Raw genomic sequence first — 26,018 nt, 5'->3', positions numbered from 1 at the left:
TATTAAAACTGTTGCTGGTTACTTTTTATCTTCCTTAAATTTGTTAGCTAAGATGAGAAGACGATGAGGATCTGAGAGACAGATATGACGGAGCTCGGTTGCGAGGGGCATTATTGAAGGTAGCAGGATGTTGCATTCAGTACGGGATTTTATTGGAAGGCAGTGGAGCTGCTTGAGAAGTGCGGTGACGGGGTCCATGGAGGGACTTCAGGTGCAGGACCAGTTAAAGTTTATGGAGACATTTGGAGGGCAGACCAAAAAGAGCAGAGTTTGCAGTATATTTGCATACAATTGCATGCAACTACAAAATCACATTAATTGTGCAAATTTTTGAAAAGCTGCATTTACTGGAATACATAATGTACACACAAGTTAATCAGAATCAGAAAATACTTTATTACGAGGAATTTGTTTTGGTGATGTTGGACACAGTATGCACAAATAACATAACATAACATAACATAACATAACATAACATAACATAACATAAAATAATAGGATACGGATAATATATGTTTTTATGTATTGACAATAGATAGATAGATAGATAGATAGATAGTTTCTTTATTAATCCCAAACTGGGAAATTTCTCTGTTGCAGCAGCAATGTACAGGCATTCAACCATACATAAATATAACAAAAGCTAAAATCAACAATAAAAATAAAATAAGTATACACAATATTAACAAGATCATAAGATAAGTGAATAAGTGAATATATATAATATTAAAAATGAAAGCTGCTTTTAATAAAAATGACCATAAATTAAGTGCCATTTTATATACATAAAATAAAATAAAATAAAATAAAATAAAATAACATAACATAACATAACATAACATAACATAACATAAAATAAAATAATAGGATACGGATAATATATGTTTTTATGTATTTATAATATATATAAGATTAAAAATGAAAGCTGCTTTTAAAAAAAATGACCATAAACTAACTGCCACTTTACATAAAATAAAATAAAATAAAATAAAATAAAATAAAATAAAATAAAATAAAATAAAATAACATAAAATAAAATAATAGGATACGGATAATATATGTTTTTATGTATTTATAATATATATAAGATTAAAAATGAAAGCTGCTTTTAATAAAAATGACCATAAACTAACTGCCATTTTATGAATTTCGAGTTTTACCGACAAGTTTTGTCCTATCCGCATTGCCGTACACCCCCGTCACGTGACCACCGCCGTTTCCGGTTACTATTGCATTACACTTCCATGTTTTTCACCTCTCAAACGGCTACTGTAATGTAAACTTCGGGCGGCGAAATCGCGGCCGTTGTGAGACCCGTCCCCGCGTCCAAAGTCCGCTCAACGCCTGCCACGTCGCCACAGACACGGGAGACAGAGACAGAGACGCAGGAGCTGACCCGTGGCGGGGGTGGGAGGGCAACATGGCCAACGCGGTGGCTTTCCAGAGCAAGTTAACCTCGATCATGGAGATGCTAACTCAGGCGGCCGTGGTGGAAATCAGCAAACTGTGGGAGGACGGCTTCGCCCTCGTCCAGGTGGAGCTCCGCCGCAGGGAGGGCGAGATCGAGGCGCTGAACAGAAAGTTGATGTCGATGGAGAGCGAGCGGTTGACGGTCCTGTCTCAGTCCCCGAATAAGTCCTCATGTTTTTCCAAGAGAGAGCAGCAGAATAAGATGCTGCCGCCCGCAGGTGATGGTAAGAACAACCCCTGGAGGAACAATGGATGACCTGTGTAACATTTATTTATGGTCCACGAGACACTTATACTCATCAGTTTGTTTATAACTCACTTTAAAGTGCTTTTTAATTGATGTTATTGTAATTTGCATGTTTATTGTCCCTTTAAATTGCAGCCTCTGCCTTTAGATGTCAACAGGAGGCGTTGAATGTTTTAACTAATACATTCAGCTGTTGATTTAATAGCTGAATGTGTTGATTAATCTGGAGATTATCTTGATGTTTTGCTTCATTAAGACTGTCATAAACTCAGAAATATTTAGTCTGTTGCACGCGTCATAGATAGAAATGCTTAAAACCTACAATAAAATATATATTAAAGGGTAGAAATGGCATTTTTCCCCCCTTATATTTTACTAAATGACTAAATTGATCATTCAACTAGCAAAATAATCTATTAATTTATCACTGGAGCTGAATTTGAAAGTCTAATCTGTGTATACATTCGAATAAATGGTCTGTAATCTGTGTTTATTATTAAAACTTTATCTCATGTAGCCGTCCACAAGTCAGGGTCGGCTGTATGAGCAGATGTGAAATTATAATATACATAAAATGCCCTTATAGAAGAAGCTGAGGCACGTTTTGTCCGCTTAGAACAGCTTTATTGTGTGTTCATTTAAATAATCTATAATAATCTTTAAATGTTTGACTCTTAACTCAAATGCAAATAGTGTTCCCTGTCATTTAACCATTATAGCAGGTGTAACATCCAGTTGCGTAGCTGCAGTGGTAAATTACAGACGTTTAAAAATTAAAAACTCCTTTTATTCTCATTTCAGGGCCTGCAGCAGATCCAGTCCAGACGCCGGCTCCGGATCAGAGCGCCAGGGACAGGACGGACGCCTCGGCCAACCACCGATCGCCACCGCCCGCCCCGACAGAGGACAAACAGGGCGAGCAGCTCAAGTCCGACCGCTGCGAGAGCGAGGACATGGAAGACGAGGACTTGATAGTCAAGCTGGAAGACGACGACGACGACGTGCAGATCGTGGAGCAGATCGACGACCCGGATCCCGACGGGGCGGCTCGCCACGAGATGGACCAGGCGGCCGAGGTCGTGGAGCAAGAGCAGGAGGCCCAGCAGTGGTTGTCTGCGTCCGTGGGAGACGGCGACGCCACGCACGACTCCGACTGCTTCCTCGAGCCAAAGCAGCTGTCGCAAAATCTGGACTCCGGAGATATCCTGCTCATTCAAAACGCCTTGGATATTTTTGATAATTCAGCAGAGGTGGCGTATTCGGACAGGTTTCTGAGGGACGACGGGACGGGGCAAGGCGCGTCGAGTAAATCAAGGACTCCTTTGACTTTCGGCCACTCTCAGCCAAGTCAACCTATCGAAGCATTAACTCACCCGGAGAGAGGCATGTCCATTAGGTTCCTTTCAGAGAAACAGCAGCAGACTAAAAACATATCGGCCTTTAACCCCGACAGCAGGTTCTTCCTTCTGAACGACCCGGAGCTGCACAAGACTATAGCGAGCCGGCGCATCAAGGAGAAGTGGTACATCTGCCCGTTCTGCGGCAAAAGCTTCGACCGCATCAGCCACCTGGAGATTCACCAGCGGATTCACACGGGGGAGAAGCCGTACACGTGCGACACGTGCGGCAAGTGCTTTTCTCAGAGGAGTAACCTCCGCACCCATCAACGAACTCACAAAGAAGCGGTTGCCCAGAACGCAGTTTAGTCCCGCCGACCCTCGTGCCCCGTAGCATTTACGTCTAGACGAACTAACAGATTCTTTTTGTACTTTGATATAACTGAAGAACCATGTAGCTAACTGATTTTACCGTGCACTCTTTTTTTTAATTACCTATAACGTTGACGTAGCTTGGTTTCTAAGAACTGAGATACTTTTTTTTAAAAAAGAGCTAAAACATTTAGGGACGTACAGCCAATGGAAAATGTATGAATGATTTTATTTTTCAGGTTACACATAAGGACATGTTTGTCTTTAACATTTGAGTGATTTCATGTGAGGATCTGAAAAGACTGGAAAGCCACCCCACCCTATCCATCTCAATTTTCTCAGCCATAATTAACTTTCAGTTAATCTGAAAACCGAGCAACTGTTGCAGCAAAGATCTGCATCTAAAAAATCTTTTTCCTAATAGAAAGAGGAGCACTTTTTAACAGATTTGCGTCTCCCGTCATACTGCGTGCGCGACAAAACGCACAGCTGTGGTTGACATCTCAGTAATGTAAACTGTGAGATGATTGTAGGAGGTCGTGTTTTGGGGGGGGGGGAGGTAATGATACACCGACGCGTCTCGCATCGCTGCATCAGCCTCGGATGTGCGCGGGTCAGCAAAGTTAAGAGCTTTCAGACGTTAATAATCTCGAGCGACGTCCTCCAAAGCCACCGGGGCCCAAAGTTCTTACAAAGGTTTCACGCCTCCGCCTCCGCCTGACATCTGAACCTGGTTACGCTGAGAGAAGAGCAGAATCTCAAAGGAATAGTTTGAAAGTTTGGGAAATGTTGTTTCTTGCACGGTGAGACGAGAACATGGGTACAAGTCTCGTTTAGCTTAGCATACAGACTCGACTTCAAAAGAAAATCTGCCCTCAAGCGTGCTATTGAGTTACGCCTAGCTTGTTTAATCTGTAGAAAAACGGTTAAAACGACAAGCCGGTTTAATATAAGTGTCACGCGTTGGGCTGTTTCTTGGCTGGATCAGGCCAAGCAATTGTCCAGAATGTAAAACCCAAGTAAAAACCCTAAATACATTCTAAAATGTATTTATAATAAGCTTTGTAGCTTCATAATTAGCATCCAGACACGGCAGCGGTTGAGTTTCTCATCTAACCCTCGACCAGAAAGCAAATCGACCCGCTTCCCAAAACACCAAACTATTCCTTTTTAACACAGAGGTCATCTGAACATATCACCCCGTCATGGAGTGAAGTCACAGTTTCAGTTATTTCAGTTGTTAGAGGGATAAAGTGTGTGTTGATGGTCAGAGGTCAAGAGAAAACCATTCATCCTCCCCTACGAGCTTCATTGTCCCGGGTTACAATAAAGAACGACGACTGTTTCCAACTTTCCACATGCTTTACTTTTTTTTGAATAAACACTTTTAACATTTACACTTCTTCAGTTTCATAGAAAAAAAAAAAAATAATAATAATAACATCACCCCACAGTGCTTTTATACAGAAGGTATTTACAGTTCGTCCACTCACGAAGGTTAATGACGTAAACCTGGTCGCGGAACCACGTTGGGTGCTTTTCAACCCGTGGGCCGCGCCCGAGAGCCTTTTTTTTTTTTTGACCTTTTGGTAGCCGTTGGCGACACAATAATAAACATACAGCAGCTCTATAGTTCTCTCTCTATATATATAGTATACACAAATATACTATCTTCTCATCCACGTGTGCGTCCGAGCTGCAAGAATTATTTTTGTCCTTGTTCTTCTTCTTTTTTTTTTTTTTTTTTTCTTCTCGATGTAAACGACAGAGAGGGACGTTTTGTGTTGAGACAGTGCAATCGGTTGTAAATCACCAGGAGCGAAGGGATGCACGTTTGGCTTTGGCACCCAATAGAGTAAACAGTCCTTACATCTTTAATGAAAGGCAACAACTTTCTGTCATTTAAATCTTCCATGTGTGGCTCTTCAGTGACGTGGTGGCCTTGTCGTGAACCACAGGGTCTCTGGTTCCTGCCTGGTTGCAGGACATTCTTCTACTCTCAAACTACTGTCGGCAAGAAGGCATAAAACGTCCTCAAAATAAAAAAAAATAAAATTAAAAACGGTCCAGCTATTAGATTATTATAAAGAGGCAAAATCTTACAAATACGAGGCAAAACATTATCAAGATTTCGGAGGACGGTTACCTACACAACGTGTTCAAAACAAACCAATTACAAAAGACTAAGGTGACCTCGAAGGCCGTGGTCTAGATCACCTGCCCCCTGGGGCTGAGCAGGATGGCGTTGGAGTGTGGCCTGGGCCGGAGGACCCCGTTACTGTAGTAAAAGTGATTGTTGAGTGCTTCGGAGATCTGGTACGAGCCGCTGTCTTCGTCGTCTTGGAGTCCGTCTGTTTCGGACTGACCCGGGGCCCAGTCCACTTCGCACGGGGGGGCCCCCTCCCTGAGGTCTGGCTCTCGGGGTCCGGTGCCGTCCTCCTGCTGGGCCTTCAGGGGAACCAGAGATGAAGGAAGACCTGAGTCCTGGTAGAAACAGCATAAAGAACACACTACTGTTTCTCCTCCTATAACAATAAAAAAAGACCTCATTTGACCTGTGATAGAAACTGAGCTCCACAAGCGTTCAAGACGGAAGTTTTACATCCCTCACCTTTGTACATAATCTCTAGTATCAAGATTTTGCAACCAAACAGGACATTTTCTAGATGTTGTTTTATGATTCGGGTCATGAGCCGTTTGATGAGGCCTTTCTCGATACGCGTTTTCTTCCCGTCATTCTGGTCCAGGGTGATCTGAGTTTCGTCTGCCTAAAGAATGCTGTCCCAGAACTGGTCTGGTCTAATCTAATCTAGGTCTAATCTGGCCTTTTGTGTTGGTGAGGTTAATGAATGGGTTGAACCCTCTGTATTTGCTCTCTGCTTTAGGAATATTATGACATGGATGGTGATGTCTCTACCTCCCAGAGAGCGTTCTTCTCATAGATAGATGTTTATTTGTTGTTCATTGAGAGCTCATTTGACCACACTAGGGGTTTGGCAGATGATAATACCTCATTTAGAAACAACCTTTTAATTGATGAACAAATATTTCACCCCTGATAAAACATCTTTTTCTATTGGTCAATCATGTCCGAAACTCTTTATAGGATGATTCCTACACCCTCCCTCCAGTTTGGATGTGAATAAATGCAAATTAAAGATCTGCATTTTAAGTATTTGTTAGAAAACTACATATAACTTAGACTGATCAGCCACAACATTATGACCACTGAAAGGAGAAGTGAATAACATTGGCCATCTTGTGACAATTCAGTGTTCTGCCGGGAAACTTTTGGACCTGGCATTCATTCATGTGGATGTTACTTAGACATGTAGCACCCACCTAGACCAGACCAGACACCCCCACCCCATAGCAATGACACTCCTTGATGGCAGCAGCCATCCCCAGCAGGGTGCAGACTCAAAAACTTTTTTACGAACAACTAAAAAAAACATGAAGAACAGCACAAGGTGTTGACCTGGCCTCCAAATTCACTAGATCCTGAACTGATCAAGTATCTATGGGATGATCCACAGAGGACCCTCCCCTCAAAGGCCCCCCCACTAACAACATCCTGTTGCCAGACACCACAGGACACCCTCAGAAGGCCCATGTCCATTCTCTGATGAGTCACAACTGTTTTGGAGACCTACACGATATTAGGAAGGTGGTCATAATGTTACGGCAGATCAGTGTAATTAAATAGCTAAGTTAACGAAAAGTGTATCAGTGTCCAAATATAGGACAAACCTCCTAGGATCTTTTATATATGAGCCCCAAAAACTATTTTATTTTACTATTAAAAATTAGATCAAAAAATAATTGTCACTATGTTTGTCTATCCAGTTGTCTTTTGTTTGTACTGCCTTTATCCGTCTCCTTGACAGCCGGTGACAAATCAAACTCGGCAGTGAAAACACCCCGAGGACGAGTCACAAAAAAAAAGAACCTGAACCCGTTTCAGCCGATAATCCCTCAGACGGTGACACATACCAGCGACATGTTGCTGCTCTTCACGAACGACTCGACCCTCTTCCTGCGCTCCTCCTGCTCTCCCTCCAGCTCGGCTCTCCTCAGGCTCTCCCTGCCCTCCGTCCAGACCACGGGACGCCCCAGCTCGTCCAGCTCCACCCCACCTTGCGGCCCCCACATCCCACCCAGAGTGGAGTGGCTGCCCTTGTAGATGGGACGACCCTGCAGGCGGGATGGATAGGTGGCGCTCACGTTAGCCGCTGGTTACCGACTGATCCCTTTCTTTCTATCAACAACTTCATGGAATGTAGCATGAAGTAATTCTGTTTAGTTTGGGTTTTGATATTAACCTGAAAAATGTCGTTGTTATTTTAAAGGGACTAATGTGTCCACTCACAAAAATAAAAATGTCATGGGATTTATTTATCTTTCTTCTGAGCCATTAAATTTGATACTGGTTGCAATAACTATTATTATTATTTTAATGATCGAATATTTATCTTTTTTGAATCACTAAGGCGTCAGAAAACTGTGTCACAACCCTTAAGCTGCCCTATGTTTTTTGTTCAACCTCCTCAAACACAAACACTTACATAAATGCAACTTCATAGTTTAGTTTAGTTGAGGCTGAACTCAACACTTTTTAAACTTTTCTTTAGCGTTTAGTTGCACTTTCTCTCTGCATGGATTTGTTTTTAGGTTTGGCTAAACAATCGCTTTGTCCTTTTGTCCATCTAAGTGCTTGCTAACCTGAATCAAATACACCGATCATCAGTCATAACATTATGACCACCTTCCTAATATAGTGTAGGTCTCCCTTGTGCCTCCAAAACAGTTGTAACTCATCAGAGAATGGATGTGGGCCTTCTGAAGGTGTCCTGTGGTGTCTGGGCCTTTGAGGAGAGGGGCCTCTGTGGATCATCCCACAGATACTTGATCAGTTTGGGATCTGGTGAATTTGGAGGCCAGGTCAACACTTTGTGCTGTTCTTCATGTTTTTTTTAGTTGTTCCTAAAGTCTTTTTGTGTGTGTGTCTGTGTCAGGCTACATCCTGCTGGGATGGCTGCTGCCATCAAGGAATGTCATTGCTATGGGGTGGGGGTGCCTGGTCTGGTCTAGGTGGGTGCTACATGTCTAAGTAACATCCACATGAATGAATGCCAGGTCCAAAAGTTTCCCAGCAGAACATTGAATCGTCACAAGATGGTCAATATTATTCACTTCTCCTTTCAGTGGTCATAATGTTATGCCTGATCCGTGTCTAGGCTTGCTAGAGTCAGAGCACTCTTCAGACTGAACTCTTCTGAAATTTTTCAGCGAGAAACTCACCAGAGACACGAGGCTGTGTTTCATTCGGCTGTCTACTCTGTTCAGGGCGTAATCTTCGCCCTGGGAGGAACAGAGAAAGCAAAAGGAAAATAATTGAAGATGAGCACAACAGATAAATAAAAACGTATCACCCACAGAGTGAGCTATTAACGACACGTCTGTGTGAACGCTGCATATTATTTTTTTTGACTCCACGGCAGCCCTGTAATCACCGGCGGGCTCCACCTGACCGGGGCCGGGCGTGTCGACGTCTCTCATGCTTGCAGGTTATTGTTGCGTGTGTGTCTGTCTGTCTGTGTTTGTACCTGCACTCTGAGGTCTGTGCTGAGAGAGTTGAATCTTCTAAAGGAGGCTTGTCTGGAAAGGCTGTTAATTTCCTCCCTGGGGGAAAAAAAAAAAACACAGAATAAATAAAGACGGCACATTATGAGGATTTAGGGAACAATGGCGTGTCTGGAAACTTTCAGAAATTATGTCATGCGTGTTCACAATCCAGCTCAAGCCACAGCCGCCGGGAGCTTTTAATAAAACCGACGGCTCAGCTCACGTTTTTACTGAGAGCTCCATCTCGAGCTTTTTGTTCCTGTGTCGATGGTGGCGGTTGACCAGCAGGACGACGACGACGAGGAGCAGGACCAAAGCTCCGGCTGAGGCGCAGATGATGATCAGCTGCTTGTTGTCAGCAACGTCGTCGTGTTGGCGATCAGAACTCTCTGGAAGACAGATCGTATTCGTTGAATCCCTCTCATAAAAACACATTCACACCACAGCTCGGTTGCGTTACAGTCTCCTCTTTGAGTCACAAGGGGGCGGCAGATTCCTAACAAAGCTAAGGTGCCTTGAACTCACCTCCAATCGACAAGACATACTCCGCTTTTCCTTTCCCCACATTGTTCTTGACCAAACACTCATAGACCCCGCTGTCATTCAAGCGGACGGCACGTGCAAAAGTCAGCTTCTCTTTGACCGCAGACACCCCGTCAGGTAGAGCTCCTCCTCTCCTGCAGAGGAATCAAAAAAAGAAAAGTCCTGTTTTGAAGACGTCACTCAGAGGTTAAACACACAGAAACCCATGACTCATCGCTTGCATGACTCATTTTTGGTAAAAAAAAAAAAAAATAATTAAAGGTGCAAATCTGCATTCCAGCTTAAGGTGTTCATCCAAAGCTGCAAAAGCCACAAATGAATCTAATGAGCTCTGTTTTTAAGTGACTGGTTTGCAACGAGGGAAGCGATCCGGCTTAATGAACGCACCCGGGGATCAGGTTCACCACAGTGTGTAACCACCAGTTTGCATGCACCTGAACCAAAACCCGCTGGGTTTACGGCCTGTGCCCATTGATCTGAATAGAGCAAACAAATAGCAGGTTTAAGGCCCGTAACCGAGTCCCACGCTGTGCAGCTAAAGACGGCGCAGGCCACATAATGGAGAGCCGGTTTCTGATCAGGTCCGCTGAGAGGGGTCATGTTGCCCCTGGTTTCACTGTGCCGCAGCAGCAGCAGCAGCTATTTAACCAAAGCTTTACCCCCCCCCCAAAACTAGACCCGGCTCACGTTTCCCGTCTCCGAACCCCGCCTACAGCTTGTCTGACCGGCCTTTTATAGTCGAGCCACAGGTGGAGATTGCATCTGACACAGAGGAGATGGGTGAAAATGATACAGATAAGGCGTGTAATAAACCTCCAGCAGCCAAAAAACGATTCTTATCTGCCCTGTAGACTCACTGCTGAGGTGGAGAGCTTACTGTCTTGGAGTGAATGGCGCAACTTTACCCTTTAACGAGTTATAATAACCCTAATTCATTTTCTTTCTTGCTCCGAATTAATTTACAAGACTGTTACCACTATCAAACCTGGCCATAAACACGAAGCCGGTTGGCGTAGCTTAGCGTAAAGTCTGCAGACAAGGGGAAACAGCTTGTATGGCAAAAGTTAAGGTCGCAAATTAATAAATGTGTGATTGCATTACGTCTTGCACTTGACTCCCCGCCAAACAACACATCTACTGGACACATATCTGGGGTTAATATCCCAATAAGATCACATTTGTGGGTCAAAAGCTGTGGGGATAAGAGGAGGAGCATGTCTCCTTGTAGGGCTGCTCTGTTCAGATTTATCTACATAAGATGTGCATCGATTTAGAAATATATCCTCGTCGTAAAGTGGAAGATTTTCCAGGTATAGTTCTGGGAAACACACCATTTGTCTTCCTGCTGAGAGGTTTACAAAGATTGATATCACCCGTGTCTGTGTGCATTCACATGAAGCTGCAACCAGCAGCTTAGCATAGCGGGGCAGGAAGTAGGACGACAATAATAAGACATTAAGTCTAAAAATGTCAAAATAATAATAAAAAGAATGGAAATAAATGGAAAACCAATGAATAAAGTGGAGACGTTGTGGTTTTATGGAGGCCTGTCTGCGCAGTCCTGCACAAAACTGTAATAATATAAGGTTTGTTATTAGCTTTAATGCAGAGGCTGCTTCCAGTTTTTCATTTTTTTTTTTTTTAACATGTGAGATTTGAAGGTGCCACATGGATCTTCTCAACCCTCATCTAAAAAAAAAAATCAAAAATAATAATAATCAGACGTCTCTGGGTCTGGATGCACTGAAACATCCGTTCGACCCGGAGTCATTTTAATATTTTGAGATTACCTCATGGCTCAGATACCTTCCACTCAGCACTGCGCAGCATTGTGTATACAGTCGGGGCCGTAATGGCTGGTGCTGCGTCTCTAATTAAAGCGCAGACCCTGTGTTTTACCAGGCATTAGACTGATATTTAAAGCGCGGCACTGTGATTAAGCGCTTAGCGTGCGTCTCCTGCTCTTCCTCGCGCTGCTCGCTCCCTCCCTCCCTCCCTCTCTCCCTCGTGTGAAAACGTCCCCCCCCCCCCCCTTTCCCCTCTCCCTGAAGTTTTTCCAACTTCAAATTTCGCAACGCGACACCGCAGCTTTCATTCAAGCCGGGAGAATAAGGCAGAGAAAGACGCCCCATTTTTACACGCTTCTAAAAACACGCTTCTTTGTTGCTCGCAGGTGGCTTATCTCTGTTTTGAGTCACATTCCTGCGTCGTGTAAAGAGCAATTCAAGTCGTGCAGTGGTGTACTACAAGGTGGCTGAATGACTGGGAGCAGGTTGAAGTGTAGATGAGCAGCAGGGAGGGTGATAGCCGTACCATGTCCACGTGACGTTTTGAGGTTTGGGGTATCCTCCGACCTCGCACACCAGCTCGGCTTTCTCCAGACCCACGTGCCATTTTCCTGAAGGCGTGGAGATGGTGGCATCTGGGGGGTCTGACACAGAAACAGCAGATTTAAGCATGCAGCAGCACAGAGTATTACAAGCATGCACTGAATGGTGGAGAAAAGAGAGGAGTTTATCAGCTGAGATGCACATTTAAACTGCCTTAATTCATTCAAATATCAAGTTTACTCGGCTATGAAGTGTCAAGGGAAGTCCTAAGCATGTTACCATGCACCAAATTTAACATTAACAGGCTGCCAAATGAATTATCGGACAACTGTGGTTTAGAAAATGCATATTAATTACTTAAAAGCAATCTAATAGCAACTTGATTTGGCAGTATCCGTGCAGTATATTATGCCAGCGACACATTTACAGTCACATGGGATCTCTGAGTTACAGGTTTTGCATGTTGCTGGCAGAGTTTGAATATCAGAGCTATCGCCTTATGTCAATCTCTTCTTCTTCTGCTTAAAAAAAAAAAAAAAAAAAAAAAGCACTGCGTCAGTATCTGTTACCAGGACATATCTGATTCACACACTCGTCCTCCCCCGAAGTTTTCAAAGCGAAATCAAAAGTTACGTGCACACGTCAGGTTACAAGCCACGAGTTCACACCGTTCAGCAGCAGCCCGTGAAGCGTCCTCTGCGTGAGACAAAGGCCGATTGTGCAGCGCAGACAGAGGTGAACTTTGGGACACTAGTCAAGGGCAGAGCATTAGTCATAAACTTTTGCTAGCGTGGGACGTGACCTGCAAATGTCGTCCCGTGTTTACTGCCGTGGCCATTTATTTTCGGAGACAGACAGCTCGGAGGGCAGATTTTTTGGGCCAACGTTTTGGGTTGAGTATTAACTCTTTATGGGGCGTTCAGTGGAATACTGGAGAAGTCTGCAGTTCAACCCTAGAGTGTTATTGTAGGGCACAAGAAGACTTCTACATTTTTCATTTTCGTGCATAAGTGCTGATTCAGGCACTTGTCAACATCCACATTGTCACATTAGGCAACATTAGGACACTCCTTCTTCTATGGTACCTAATAAAGCAGTTATGATCAGCGTTCATGCAGAGGTGGAACCTTGCAGACCACATTTACCTGGGAATGTTTCCTTGATCTTCTCTGATTGGCTGGATGAAAACCACATGATTCTCAACCTCACTGAGAGGCAACAGGATGCCATTTAAAATGTGGCCTCAAGTCACCAAATATGGTTCCTCGCCTCATAGAGGGTTGATGGTAATTGTCCAAAAACCCAAGGCGTAACTTAAGAAAACACCTGTTCTTGTTATAGTACAAACCAATTAAGGAGGTTTTGAATCCCATACCAACTATAAAACAACGTGCATGATTTAAACCGGTTGGCTAATTGTAACCGTTGGTGCACGTGTTAAGGCAACAGAGCGGAGCTGCTAAGAATATAAAACAAAAAACAGCCGCAGTTTGACCGTTGCTCAACATTGCGCTGCCAAAAAACAGAGAGGTGCGTGAATTCATTCATTCATTCATCTTCTGTAACCGCTTGTTCCTGTGAAGGGTCACGGGGCGGCTGGAGCCTATCCCAGCTGTCATTGGGCGAGAGTTGGGGTACACCCTGGACAGGTCTCCAGTCTATCTCAGGGCTAACACAGAGAGACAGACAACCATTCACACTCAGAACCAATTTAGAATCAACAATGAACCCAAGGAGCATGTCTTTGGACGGTGGGAGGAAGCTGGAGTACCTGGAGAGACACAGGGAGAACATGCAAACTCCACTCCCCAGTCGGCCTGGATTAGAACCCGGAACCTTCTTGCTTTGAGGCATTAGTGCTAACCCCCACGCCACTGTGCCGCCCGAATCTATTTAATACTAATGACAAAAATAGTAGTATATATAGTAGTATACAATGAAGTTATCTGGGTTTGGTAATTTAAGCCCAAACTACATCTAGATTATCTGGTCCATGACTGTCTAAAACATTTTTGTCCCTGGTATGCTCTCGTCTTTTGACCTGAACGTTCCCTTTCAGCTTTACTGGCGACATTTTGACACCTTCGCAGTAAAAACTTGGGTGCGGCCACCGCCGTTAACAATGGTGGAGGTGTTGGTGTTCAAAGCTGTGGATTTAAACACCAGCTGAACAAAATCACATTCTCACACCTAAGAGAAGAAATAAAAAAATTAAATAAAAATAACAGATTGATCGTCATTGTTATTAATTGCGCCTCTCTTCTATTTATATACTACGACAGTAGAAAACTGCCCCGGCTAAATAAAATGGTCACGGGAATTGAGTGTTGAACATTTAGATGAGATGTGGGAGGAAACGGAACGTTAATTAATTAAAATGACAGGTGTGATTTTCTTTTATTATATGTTTTTGGGGGTTGACCAGAACTGCTGCAGCATCTGATGTAAAAACTAATTAAGTTATATAAGTTATTATGTCAGGGAACTATACTTTAAATTAAGACGCAGAAAACAAGCTGCGTCCCCGGTCCTACATGATTTACTATTTCTGTGAAGGGTTTGCATAGCTACTGGTAAATTATCTTGGATACCAGTACGTATGCAAACAGTTTGCTCTATAAAAAGATTTATTTGATGAAAACAACGGAGCTTAACACTGATGCAAACTAGAGTCACGTCCATGTCTGTCTAGACTCAGATGATAAGTCTGGACAACACATTACAATGTCACCTTTGACGTCTGTGTTAGCATGCTAATTACTACTAATCAAAAAAAACGTACAGGTCAGGTGACCTCTGACCGCTAAACTCTAATGAGCCCAGGTGACAAATTTGAAGAAATTCACTCGAGGCGTCTTCGGCCAAACGGACAACTCAAAACAAAAACAAAACAAGACAAAAAAAAAACACGCCTCTGTCAACAGCTGTTGCTGACACAGAGGGAAAAAAAAAACAACATTAAAACAAAGTGGATGGTGGCGACACAGCTCATGGAGGCACTTAGTCTTTCAAAAAACATTTCACTTTCTCTTTCTTCTAGTTTTATTGACGACATAATTACAGAGCTTCTGAGCGATGACAGTTCACACCATCTGCTAAGTGTTGTTTTTTTTTTATTAGCACAAAATGTCTAAGGTGTGGTGGTTAGCACTGATGCCTCACGGCAAGAAGGTTCTGGGTTCGAATCCATCGGCCGATTGGGGCCTTTCTGTGTGGAGTTTGCATGTTCTCCCTGTGGGTTCTCTCCGGGTACTCCAGCTTCCTCCCACCATCCAAAGACATGCTTGTTAGGTTTATTGGCCGTAGGTGTGAGCGTGAGTCCAGGGTGTACCCCCGCCTCTTGCCCTATGACAGCTGGGATAGGCTACAGCCCCCGCCCCATGACCCTCCAGAGGACAAGCAGCTACAGAAGATGAATGAATGACTATATTGATTTCTTATATACCAACTATAAAACAGCACACATAGACTTTAGTATGTAGTTTGGTATCAGGACACATGCTTCTTTGTTGGTGGATAGTTACGTTTCACTCAACCAGAAATCATTACTACCGGTTACACCACCTCCACTTTCAATAAAATATTAACTTATCCATAAAACGCCACTGCTGCTCCGATTCTCTGATTGGGTACTCACACTGCACCTCCAGGCGGTGGGAGAGCCGGAGGGGCTGCTCCAGGAGGGGATGGGACACCAGGCAGTCCAGCTTTTTCCCGTTCATGCTGCGCAGCGGGTGGAGAGAGTAGTGGCTGGACACGGCGCCGGCCTCGCTGGTGCGGTCCTGGGACTTGCCCGGCAGCTCGGTGTCCCAGGAGACGGTGGGGATCGGGCGACCCACGGCCCGGCAGGAGGCGGCCACGCCAAACGGCTGGCCCTCCGTGAGGACGACCGGGTCCAGGATGGAGATGGGTAAAACTAAAACGGAGAGGAAGAAGAAGGAGAGTTTTGTATTCAAATGTCTTATTGGTCTCACGTGTTTGTTTGAGTCTTTTTTTTTTTTTTAGCTACAGCTCATCAATGTCTCTTCTAGTCTCCTCCAGCTGGTTTACATTCTTGGTTTTAGACAAATGGTGCCAAAACTGGACTTTACAAACCCACACATACAACATGAACTATTGGGATCATGGTTTTCACAGGAGAGAATTGGGGCCATTACCTGGAAAGGGTTAGGTAAAGGGTTAGGTTAGGGGACAAGGCAGTAATCTTACTCGTTAAGAGAAAGTTACTAAGTGCACAGGCGCAGGTTATCTCTTTTATAAATTAAAACCAGACAGTGTGAGATGCTCCTCCTTCCTTCACATGAAATAATCAAAATACATTTTTATATATTTAATTTAGGGACCCTCAAGAAGGGTCAACCAACAAAAGCCATCCAGTGTACCCACTCCAACTTCATCGGGAAATACCTTTGGCTCTCAGGGTTAGGGGTTAGGATCTGGGTTAGGGGGTTAGGTCTAGGGTTGGGGGAGGGTCAGGGTTAGGGGTTAAGGGTTAAGGAGAGGGGACTGATCCCATACCCCCCTAGGGGGATGGGTGGTTAGGTGAAGGGTCAGGGTTAGGTTAGGGAAGAATACGTTAGGTTAGTGTTAGGGCCACAAAATCTGTCGCCAAGTTCCCAGACCACGATTTATCACTTCACTTTTCTTCTAACTGACTACCATTTAAGGTTTTTTAAACCAAGTAGGACAGAAAGAGCACATTAGAAATCCACATGAAAAATGATTTATGATCATTTATCATCTATTGCCAACAGCAAAGTGACATTTTTGGGTTTAGTAAAATGTTGCCATGATTTTGATCCAGATATTCCTGTTCCCATCCGGATAAAACCAAAAATCAGGCTCTGGGTTCTGCAATGAGTCTTGAGACGATTTGGATAAATTTATAAATGTATAAATGTGGAGACAATGCAAAATCTGTCATGACTGTCAAGTGACTAAGGTGTAATTAGATCCGTGAAGCCATTTTCATTTTGTGTCAGCACTCCACGAGAACGGGACACGGATGTCGTGCATTTCTAAGTAAACAGTTAATCAAGTTCATCTTCGTTGTGCAAGAGCACCGTCTTACAAAACAATGTTGGCAAAAGTCACCTGTTGTATTTTCACACATCTCTTTGTCATTATCCGTCTGCAACTGGTTCGACATGAATGTGATTCATACCCGAGACATGACAAACCTTTTCGCCGCTGTTTGGACTACGAACAACTAACTAAACACGTGGTTAGCATTAGCAACAACAAATATTTTGGATTAAAGGGACAAAGCAAAGGGTACAGACAAAACCTACTTTGTAAACAGAAAAAACCTGACAACACGGCGTGGCGATGTTGGTTTCTATCAGGACAGAAACTCAGATTTGAAGAATGGTTCCAGAAAAGAAATCTGGACTGACCAAACGAGAAGTGCACACAAGAGATCTCTCTCTCTCTGGTATGAGTGAGTTTACTCTTCTTTGTGTGGAAGGAACCCCTTTGTTGCAGATGACGTGTAGATGTTCCCTTCACGTTTGAGGATACTACTCTAATATACATAATAAAACTAATAAATCTATTGAAGGCACCTCCTAACAACCCTGCCACTCCAATCCAGAGAAAACCTGCGAGTTCGGTCGCATTCAACCACTAAAATTACATTTTATTTGCAGCCAGCGCTTCTTAAAGGGGAACTACTACTACTTTTTTTACAACCTGGACCTTATTTCTGGCATAAAATATGATCGTTTACTCACCCATATAACTTTGGTGTCATTTGGAGTCGTTCGGACGATATTTAGATCCGCGTATATCCATATAGTGGGAGTGAATGGGGCACCGAAACGCAGCCTCTAAATAACACATTATCTGCAGTGAAACTCCGGGCTCAACGGGGAATAGCACTAGCGTATCATAACAAAATATTGGTGAAATGAATTTCGTGTTTCGCGGCAGATAATGCGTTATTTAGAGGCTGCGTTTCGGTGCCCCAGTCACTCCCACTATATGAATATATGCGGATCTAAATATCGTCCGAACGACTCCAAATGACACCAAAGTTATATGGGTGAGTAAACGATCGTATTTTATGCCAGAAATAAGGTCCAGGTTGTAAAAAAAAACGGTAATTCCCCTTTAAAAGACGAGGCGGAAGTTCCCAGAACTTTCAGTAAAGACTAAATGTGATTTTAAGTAGAAACAGCTTCTTCATATTTCAGTGATTTATTACAAACCTACATGGCCCAGTCTGGGGAGTTTACAGTTATTAATAATTATCCTCCTGTACGGATCGCTACACATGCAAGCCAGCATTTCATTTCTGAACGTTTAAAGGTGAACTCAGTGCTAGAGGTTTGCAGCTTAGTGGCGCATGTACAATAATTCCTGCTGGTTCTTCTGATCTGTGGCGTGTTGAGACGTGTGACTACAACGACAACGACGCCGATTGGCAACCAAAACCAGAAAGCTGTTCAGAAGCGATAGCATCACCCCAGGATTTACTCCAGGGAGGATCCCACGGCTGCCACAGCTGTCCCAGTGTGATCCCATCAGGAAGCGGTAAAAGGAGCAAGTCCAAAGAAGAGTTTCAGGGTTAGGGTTTCAGAGACGGCGTCTTCACGTTTCAGCTTGGTGCAGATTTGTCTGTGCTTTTATTTCATGAAGTATCTGACTATTTTAAATCAAACCAGCTTTATTGACGAGGAGCACACTGGGAGCAGTGGGCCGCCATGCAAGCTGCACAATGAGCTGTTGATTTGTCAAACCGTGTCCACCCGTGGACTTAGAGAGGATCAAACCAGTGAACCAAAGCTGCCTCTCTAACCACTGGGTTCATACTGTAGTTCCACAGCAAGAGCTTTTCAAACAATGGGGAAAAAACCCACAGGAAATACGTGAGATTTTGAGATAAAGAAAGCAAAGGAAGAAGTTTTCTTTTTCCACACACCTGGGAATTCTTCACATACTTGGCCTGCACGTAAAGTTGCTCGATATCGTCTCTAATGCACATTTTCTCACAGCGTATTTGCACTTTACTCGCCCAGTGTCTGCAGCCTCCATCTGTCACTCTTCCCGAGGAGCGCTCGAAGTGTTAGAGGAGAGAAAGCGCAAAGTTCCTCGACGCAAATACGTGATACGAACAACTTATCGGGCACTGAATCAAATCCTCTGATTCACACCCGTTTATCTTCTGTTATATAACACCATCTGCAGCTCGGCTGGGCACCGGACCAGGTTTCCAAAGTTTTGACAGGTGAGCTTTTATCAAAGTTCTGCATCACCAACCCGCATTCACCACAGAAGAGGAGCTATTTGTGGCACGGGCAACGTGTTCAGGTATTTGGTGAGTTTTTGGTGTCATTTAACACTTGTGTTTTTCACATGCAGTTCGTGGTAAACCTTCTGAATCCCCCTGTTCTGCTTTTCTATGGTTTTGACATCACTCCAGCAGCTGTGATGGGTTTACGGAAGTGTGGGAGACCAAAAAAAACTCTTACCCCAGACGGTGAGAGCGATCCGTCTCTCAAAGTTTCCACTGGGGAAGGTGGTGATGTGGCAGGTGTACTTGCCCTCGTCCGACTCCTCCGTGCTGAGGATGAGCAGGGCGGAGTTCTGCGTGGGGTTGCTGCTCTCGAACTTCATCCGGCCAGAGTAACGTCCAAACTCTGACAAAACGAAACCAAAAAAAAAAAAAGTCTTTATGAGGCTCAAATTCAGTCAAACTCACTCTGAGAAAGGAAAATAAATGGCAAGACAATACTCAGCGACGTCTAGGCCGCACCCTGTAGACAAATTATCCTGCTACAAAACCACAGACTCCTGCCGTGATCTCATTTTAAATCCCGCTGCAGAGTAAATCACTCACTATCTGCTGCAGACAAGCACACCAGCAAACAAGCAGTTTGATCGCCTTGTATGTAATTACTGCACGTTCTTAATTATGCTTTTATGAACTTCAACTGCAATCTAGGCTTACGGGTTTTGTACAGGAAGCCATCCTTCCTCACTGCACAATAAACAAGAAACAAATAAAAATAGCTTCGTCTAATCTGCCGTGTTCAGAGACTGCAATAAAAACCAAACACTTGTCTGTAACGCTTAGCAGATGGAGCTGATTACGAATATTTCCTCCTTCCAGTTAAGTGTTTATTCTCCACAAACCAGTTTGTCTTCCTAAGAACACCCTCTCTGTTGTACCTGTGTGGCCATCCGTGAAGTGGGCCGTGATGATCTGGTCCTTGCTGCCGTCCGGGAGCTCCTTGTGCCAGGTGACCTGCACCAACGACTCGCCCTTCTCCGGCTGGTAGTGGCAGGGGAGCCTGGTCTGGATCTCCGTGCGGGAGCGGAGCTCGGTGGAGGGCTCGAGAGGCTCCACGAAGTTACCCTGCACCGACGCCGCTGAAGAGGGGAGAGGAAAAGAGAGAGGAGAGAGGGTTTCATCATCAAGGAGAGAGGAAGCATCTATTGGAGAAAGATTTATAGTAGGAATAACCACCAAGTAAAAGCATGTGAATTTGAGAGGTTTTAGGATTTATTTGGCTGCTGGCCAGATGAGCAGAACAATCTTGAGATAAAGCTTTGTTGCGTGGTATTTGCCATGTATAGTGCAAAAGTCAGTCAGCTGTTTATAGCAGTATAATCCCTATAGGTGTGGAGGTATTTCAGTCTCGACCAAGATGTCAGACAAACCCTCAGAGAACCTGGTGTCACGATGCTAGCCTTGGTAGCAACAGTAACAAAAGTTTAGCTTTTTCAGCTTCTCAAATGTAAAGATTTGCTACTTTTCTCAGTTTAAATTACAGTAAATTCAGATTCTCTCCTACCACCGTCCAAAGACATGCTCATTAGGTTCATAGGTGATTCTAAATTGGCCGTAGGTGTGAGTGTGAATGGTTGTCTGTCCTGTCCAGGGTGTACCCTGCCTCTCACCCAATGACATTTGGGATAGGCTCCAGCAGACCCCGCGAAGATGAATGAATGAAATTAAAAATGTTAAAAAAAAAAGTTAGTTGTCGAACTATGGGGCGGCACAGTGGCGAGGTGGTTAGCACTGATGCCTCACAGCAAGAAGGTCACCGGTTCGAATCCATGGGCTGGCTGGCCTTTCTGTGTGGAGTTTGCATGTTCTCCCTGTGTCTGCGTGGGTTCTCTCCGGGTACTCCGGCTTCCTCCCACCATCCAATTAGGTTAATTGGTGATTCTAAATTGGCCGTAGGTGTCAGGTTGTCTGTCTCTGTGTTAGCCCTGCGATGGACTGGCGACCTGTCCAGGGTGTACCCCTGCCTCTCAATGACAGCTGGGATAGGTTCCAGCAGACCCCCGCGACCCTTAACAGGAATAACCGGGTATAGAAAATGAATGAATGAATGTCGAACTATGATATACACCGATCAGCCACAACATTACGACCACTGACAGGAGAAGTGAATAACATTGACCATCTTGTGACAATTCAGTGTTCTGCTGGGAAACGTTTGGACCTGGCATTCATTGGTGTGGATTTGTTACTTAGACATGTACCACCCACCTAGACCAGACCAGGCACCCCCACCCCATAGCAATGACACTCCTTGATGGCAGCAGCCATCCCCAGCAGGATGCAGCCTGACACAGGCACACACACAAAAACACTTTAGGAACAACGCTTTAGAAAAGCACACACAAGGTGTTGACCTGGCCTCCAAATTCGCTAGATCCCAAACTGATCTGTGGGATGATCCACAGAGGCCCCTCCCCTCAACCCATAGGACCCAAACGCCAGACACCACAGGACACCCTCAGAAGGCCCATGTCCATTCTCTGATGAGTCACAACTGTTTTGGAGGCACAAGGGAGACCTGGAAGGTGGTCATAATGTTGTGGCTGATCAGTGTACAATACATCAGGAAGGAGGTACACATTTGTATCTAGACAAACATCCTAGGAGTGATAGGACGAAATATGCGCCTGGGTAAAGTGAATGAGCAGCGCTTTCCCCCTCGGCATGAAGCGCCCTCGAGCAAAGCACACCTCAGCGTTCACCTTGTGCGTACAGATGTGCAGCGTTTCAAACTTGAACCAGACGTTCAAGCAGACCTGCTCGCCTGCTGCCGTGCCGACGCAGAGAAAGCGTGCAGGCCTCATAAAAGAAAGGAAGGGCAGGTTTAAATACGGGCTCCTCACGTTGGCGACAGGCGAGGGCGCCTAAAGCGTGAACAATGGCGCCTTTATGCGCGTTAAGACTTTCTTCAAACTGTTTGTGACCAGACGGTGATACAGCGGCTGAAAGGTTGCTTCTTGCTTATTTGATATCAGTGATTCTATTGTCTTCGTCAGCAGAAACAAACAAGCCATTTACGAGGCCGGTTACTTTTAGGAACATTTGTGCATTGTGGTGTCATTGTGACATAGTTACATGCTCTAAATACTGTTTCGTCATCCGTCTGCATCGCTAAGTTTCACGCTTGATTGAATCTGTATCTTCAATCGATTTCTTGTTTTGTTTTATGGAAGAATAAATCTCCGCAATCTGATATTTGTTTTCTTTATGAGATGCAAGATATGGATTTAATGAATGAACTCTGTACTTTAAGTGTAAAGGAGTTGAACTTTACTGAATATTAGCCCCTTTGCGGCAAGAAAATAGACATTTAATAGACTAATCTTTATTGCAACTCAATATTTTTATGAGCACAATTACAAAAAAATGGCCGCCGCTGATTGTGCAGACTCATATGAGGGATGTGTTTGACTCTGAAAGCTTCTGAAAGGCTCTGTATCTGTGACAGAGACTCTTATCACACCCGGTTTAAAGTCTAATCGTGGGACACACAAACAGAAATGGGCGTGAGAGAGCGGCGCATCAACAACTCAAACAGGAAAAGCCAAACATTTGCCCTTTGATTTCTGGGGTGAACAAGTTTTTTTCTTCTTGTGCGGTTACTGATTCACGAGCTTGATCAATGATTGCAAAGAGGGCCGATACGGGACTCCCACAAATCGTGCGCCGGGGCAAGGACGCGGCGACAAAAGGGTGACACAGAAAGGAGGCCGAGCGAGGCTATTCACACGGGGCGATTAAATTAGAGCAACAAAGGGCTTCAGTGTGGTTGAGCCAAGTGAAAGGCAGACGGAGGAAGCGAGAGACGAGGGTAGAGTCTGGGTAAAAGTAAATTTAGAGGAAGGGCAAGTGGAAACGAAGACAGAGGTGAGAGCAAGAGTCGAGAGCGACAAACACCAAGCAGACAGAAAGAAAGAGTTAAACACACACTCTCTCTTTAGACAAACACTCGAGCGTCAAAAGGCTGCTGTACAAGCTTTTCCTGTTCACTCTGGATGACAGGAACTTTATCGCCCTGCGGCTGTGCGGACAGAATAATAGTCCAGCGTGTCCATCTGTCCTTTTAATTGAAGCACGCTTCCAGATTTGTTGTGGACTTTAATCGCAGCTCAATGAGGAAAGAAAAGCAGACGCCAGAATTAGTCATAAAAACAGGAAGACGCAAGGCCGGGCCAAGACTTCTGAATCACACCGACTACAGGTTAATAAAAAAAAATATGTGACCGGGCCACATTCTGTTCTGCCGCATCTGTCTCCACGCCTGCAGGGGCCTATGCACAACAGGAGTGCAAAAGTATGTGGACAGCTAAACCCACACCCCTGTATGTCTTGCTAAAGTCTCCCTTTCCTTCTGCTTTTGGGGCTTTTACGCCAGATTTCGCAAAAGCCTGCGGGGGATTTGATCGCATTCAGACGCTTAGCGAGATTCCTGGCGTCGGGTGATAAGAGCTTCCAGCTTCGTCACCGAATGTGTTCGAATGAGCCGAGGTCAGTGCGGGCCAGTTGAGTCCCTCAACACCAAACTAGGGAAACCATTTCTCTACGAAGAGGGTGTTGATACATGAGGGGCCCTCCCCGAAAGAAATATACACACAACTGTCCCAAACAGTTTTTTTTTTGGCTTGTAATCCCTGATAAAACTATGTCTACTTGCAACAGCTTGTCACAGATTGAGTGTGTTTGAAAGATGTCACCAGTTCAACCTGAAATGTCTTCCTTCTGTTCTGCCTTGAGACTTTTAGACAGCAGAAGAGGTGAAACTATTCCCCTTTTTTGCATTTCTGTGCCTTTATTTGATAGATTACCTATCTATCTATCTATCTATATTTATTTATTTATCCTGAAGGTGCAGGCTGGAATCAAACCTGGACAACAGCCTCAGTTCATGGTTCAACCAAGGGAGCTATTGGGGCACATAATTATCCTTTAAGTCTGACAGAAAACAGCCAACGTCAGAAGAAAATCTGAAAAAATACGTCTTTCTGGTTGAGGCCTAACAGGGGAAAGCTTAAGCATTTAGATTTTCTTCAACGCCACCTTAAAAAGCGTCGTTTATTTAAACACACCCTCCAGAATAATGACAAAATTGGATGATGTGTCCTGTGCAGGGGGCTACTTTCACACATCTGCAGTCCCTGTGGACAAACCATTGAAATCCATCACTGTGCAAAGGTCAAAGGTAAATTTAGTCAAACTAAACTGTGAGCGGTTCAGTAAGTCGACGATAAACTGATCTCCGTCGGGCTTAAAGTCGAACGTAAAGCATTCTAACCAAGATTAGCCTATTCGTTTGGGGAAATTTTTGTGGAAAGGATCATCAAATCCTGCAAATGTTCCACAAAAGCTCTTTAATAACTTTACACAAGACCTGGATTATCGCGTTAGGCCGACGTCCCGTTCATAGCCAGTGATGCAGATTTCAAAGCTTTATAAAGACTCTACAGACTCTGTCCCCATCAGTCATCATGTCATTGTCTCCTCTAAGCAGTGAAACCTGGGCTAAAACGTCTAGTGTCCAAAAAGCAGGAGGAGCCTGTGAGGAGGTTTTCAGGTAGTCGCTGATTAAGTAATTGCAGGTAAGATGTATGGTGGCGGCTGAGGTCTAGGAAAGTTTTTGAGTTGCAAGAAAGGCAAAAGCAAAATCCAAGTTTGGATCTGAAGAGACCTTCAGGAAAAGATTTAGCAGACTCTGCAGTGGTGATCTGTTCAATCGTACAGTAGAAGAAGAAGAAGAAGGAGAAGAGAAGAAGAGCCTGAGTCATCCAGGTCGTGGTTTATCTAAAACAAAGCTGAAACAATGGACTTCTGTTTTTTAAAGGCGCTCGCTCCACCACGCATCCGAGCTGCTTCTTCAGTTCAGTCCACTTGGATGAAGTGGCGAGACAGCCTCCTGAAGAGAACCTCTCATGCGTCCTCACCGCAAATCTCTGTGCCAGACGTTTGCATACAGCGTGTGGACAGAAGAGCTTAAAAAATAACTTTTGGCAGCGATGAAGTTTGCTTAAGGGGGGGAAAAAAATGGTGCAGAACAGAGGTTGATCGGTCATGATTTGGTCTTGGGTTGCAGCCAGGTGCTTGGGAAATTTTTATCTAGTAGGAGGAAGAATGGGTTCAATTAAATACGTGCAAAGTGTGAAAGCACACACCTCAAAGTGTTTAGATAAGCTCGGGCTTCAAAGATAATGATCCTGAACGCACCTCTAAATCCACAGTGGAATACCTTATGGAGCCACAAAGCTGGAGGTGTTTCTCTCTTGACCATGAATCAAATTAAAGTCCCCAAAAAGAGAATGACAGGATCCTAAAAGCACCTTACAGACTGGCTTTTGTATCAAACACTCACACAGTGCTAGTTGTTGTGCAAATGATTGTAACTGAAAACTCACCAATTAGGACAAGCAGTGCCAGAACTTCTGCCCTCAGCCCTGTTGAATCCATGTCTAGTCCAGAAATAAAAGTTTCAAAAACCAGGTTTGTCCTCTCCTCTTAAAACACTCTTGAATATGTCAAGCTTTCATCATCATCGATGCGAGGTTCTGATCGCAGCAGTCAACGCAAAAACGTCCGCAGCAGGTAAAGAAGGCGCAACAGGTGCTTGTTCTTGAATCCTGAATCCTCCCCAGCTCACAAGTGATTATTTATAACACTAGAAGTCGATTAATTGAGTGAAAGGCTGCGCTGACTTCCTCCCGTGTGAAGGTAAACACATAAACGGAGACGCTGTGAGTTACAACTGAGCTGATTCATGGTAGAACAAAAAAACAGCAAAGTGTGTTCAAACAGCGCTTATCACGCACTCT

At 44.3% G+C, this 26,018-nt stretch overlaps 2 protein-coding genes across 5 annotated transcripts; one reads left to right on the top strand and one right to left on the bottom strand.

Annotated features, from left to right (window-relative positions):
- Positions 1-1,275: 1,275 nt before the first annotated feature.
- On the top strand, positions 1,276-5,043 carry LOC311489003 (uncharacterized protein). Its single transcript, XM_084545896.1, has 2 exons — positions 1,276-1,694; positions 2,519-5,043. Exons 1-2 carry the CDS (start codon positions 1,421-1,423, stop codon positions 3,421-3,423), a joined length of 1,179 nt encoding a protein of 392 aa, XP_084402022.1. The 5' UTR covers positions 1,276-1,420; the 3' UTR covers positions 3,424-5,043.
- On the bottom strand, positions 4,770-26,018 carry nectin4b (nectin cell adhesion molecule 4b). Of its 4 annotated transcripts, none has more exons than XM_084545892.1 (11): positions 25,605-26,018; positions 20,097-20,297; positions 19,397-19,564; positions 15,562-15,840; positions 11,908-12,025; positions 9,577-9,728; positions 9,275-9,440; positions 9,033-9,108; positions 8,728-8,787; positions 7,420-7,620; positions 4,770-5,910 (listed from the first exon to the last, which is right to left on the bottom strand). In XM_084545892.1, exons 1-11 carry the CDS (start codon positions 25,654-25,656, stop codon positions 5,635-5,637), a joined length of 1,749 nt encoding a protein of 582 aa, XP_084402018.1. In that variant the 5' UTR covers positions 25,657-26,018; the 3' UTR covers positions 4,770-5,634. The 4 variants fall into 4 exon arrangements, with proteins under 4 accessions (XP_084402018.1, XP_084402019.1, XP_084402020.1 ...); XM_084545893.1 differs by having other exon boundaries at positions 4,770-5,874; XM_084545894.1 differs by lacking the exon at positions 7,420-7,620.

Source organism: Chelon labrosus (assembly GCF_963514085.1).
Source record: "Chelon labrosus genome assembly, chromosome: 6".
NCBI lineage: Eukaryota > Metazoa > Chordata > Actinopteri > Mugiliformes > Mugilidae > Chelon > Chelon labrosus.
This window is presented reverse-complemented; position numbering and strand designations above follow the sequence as displayed.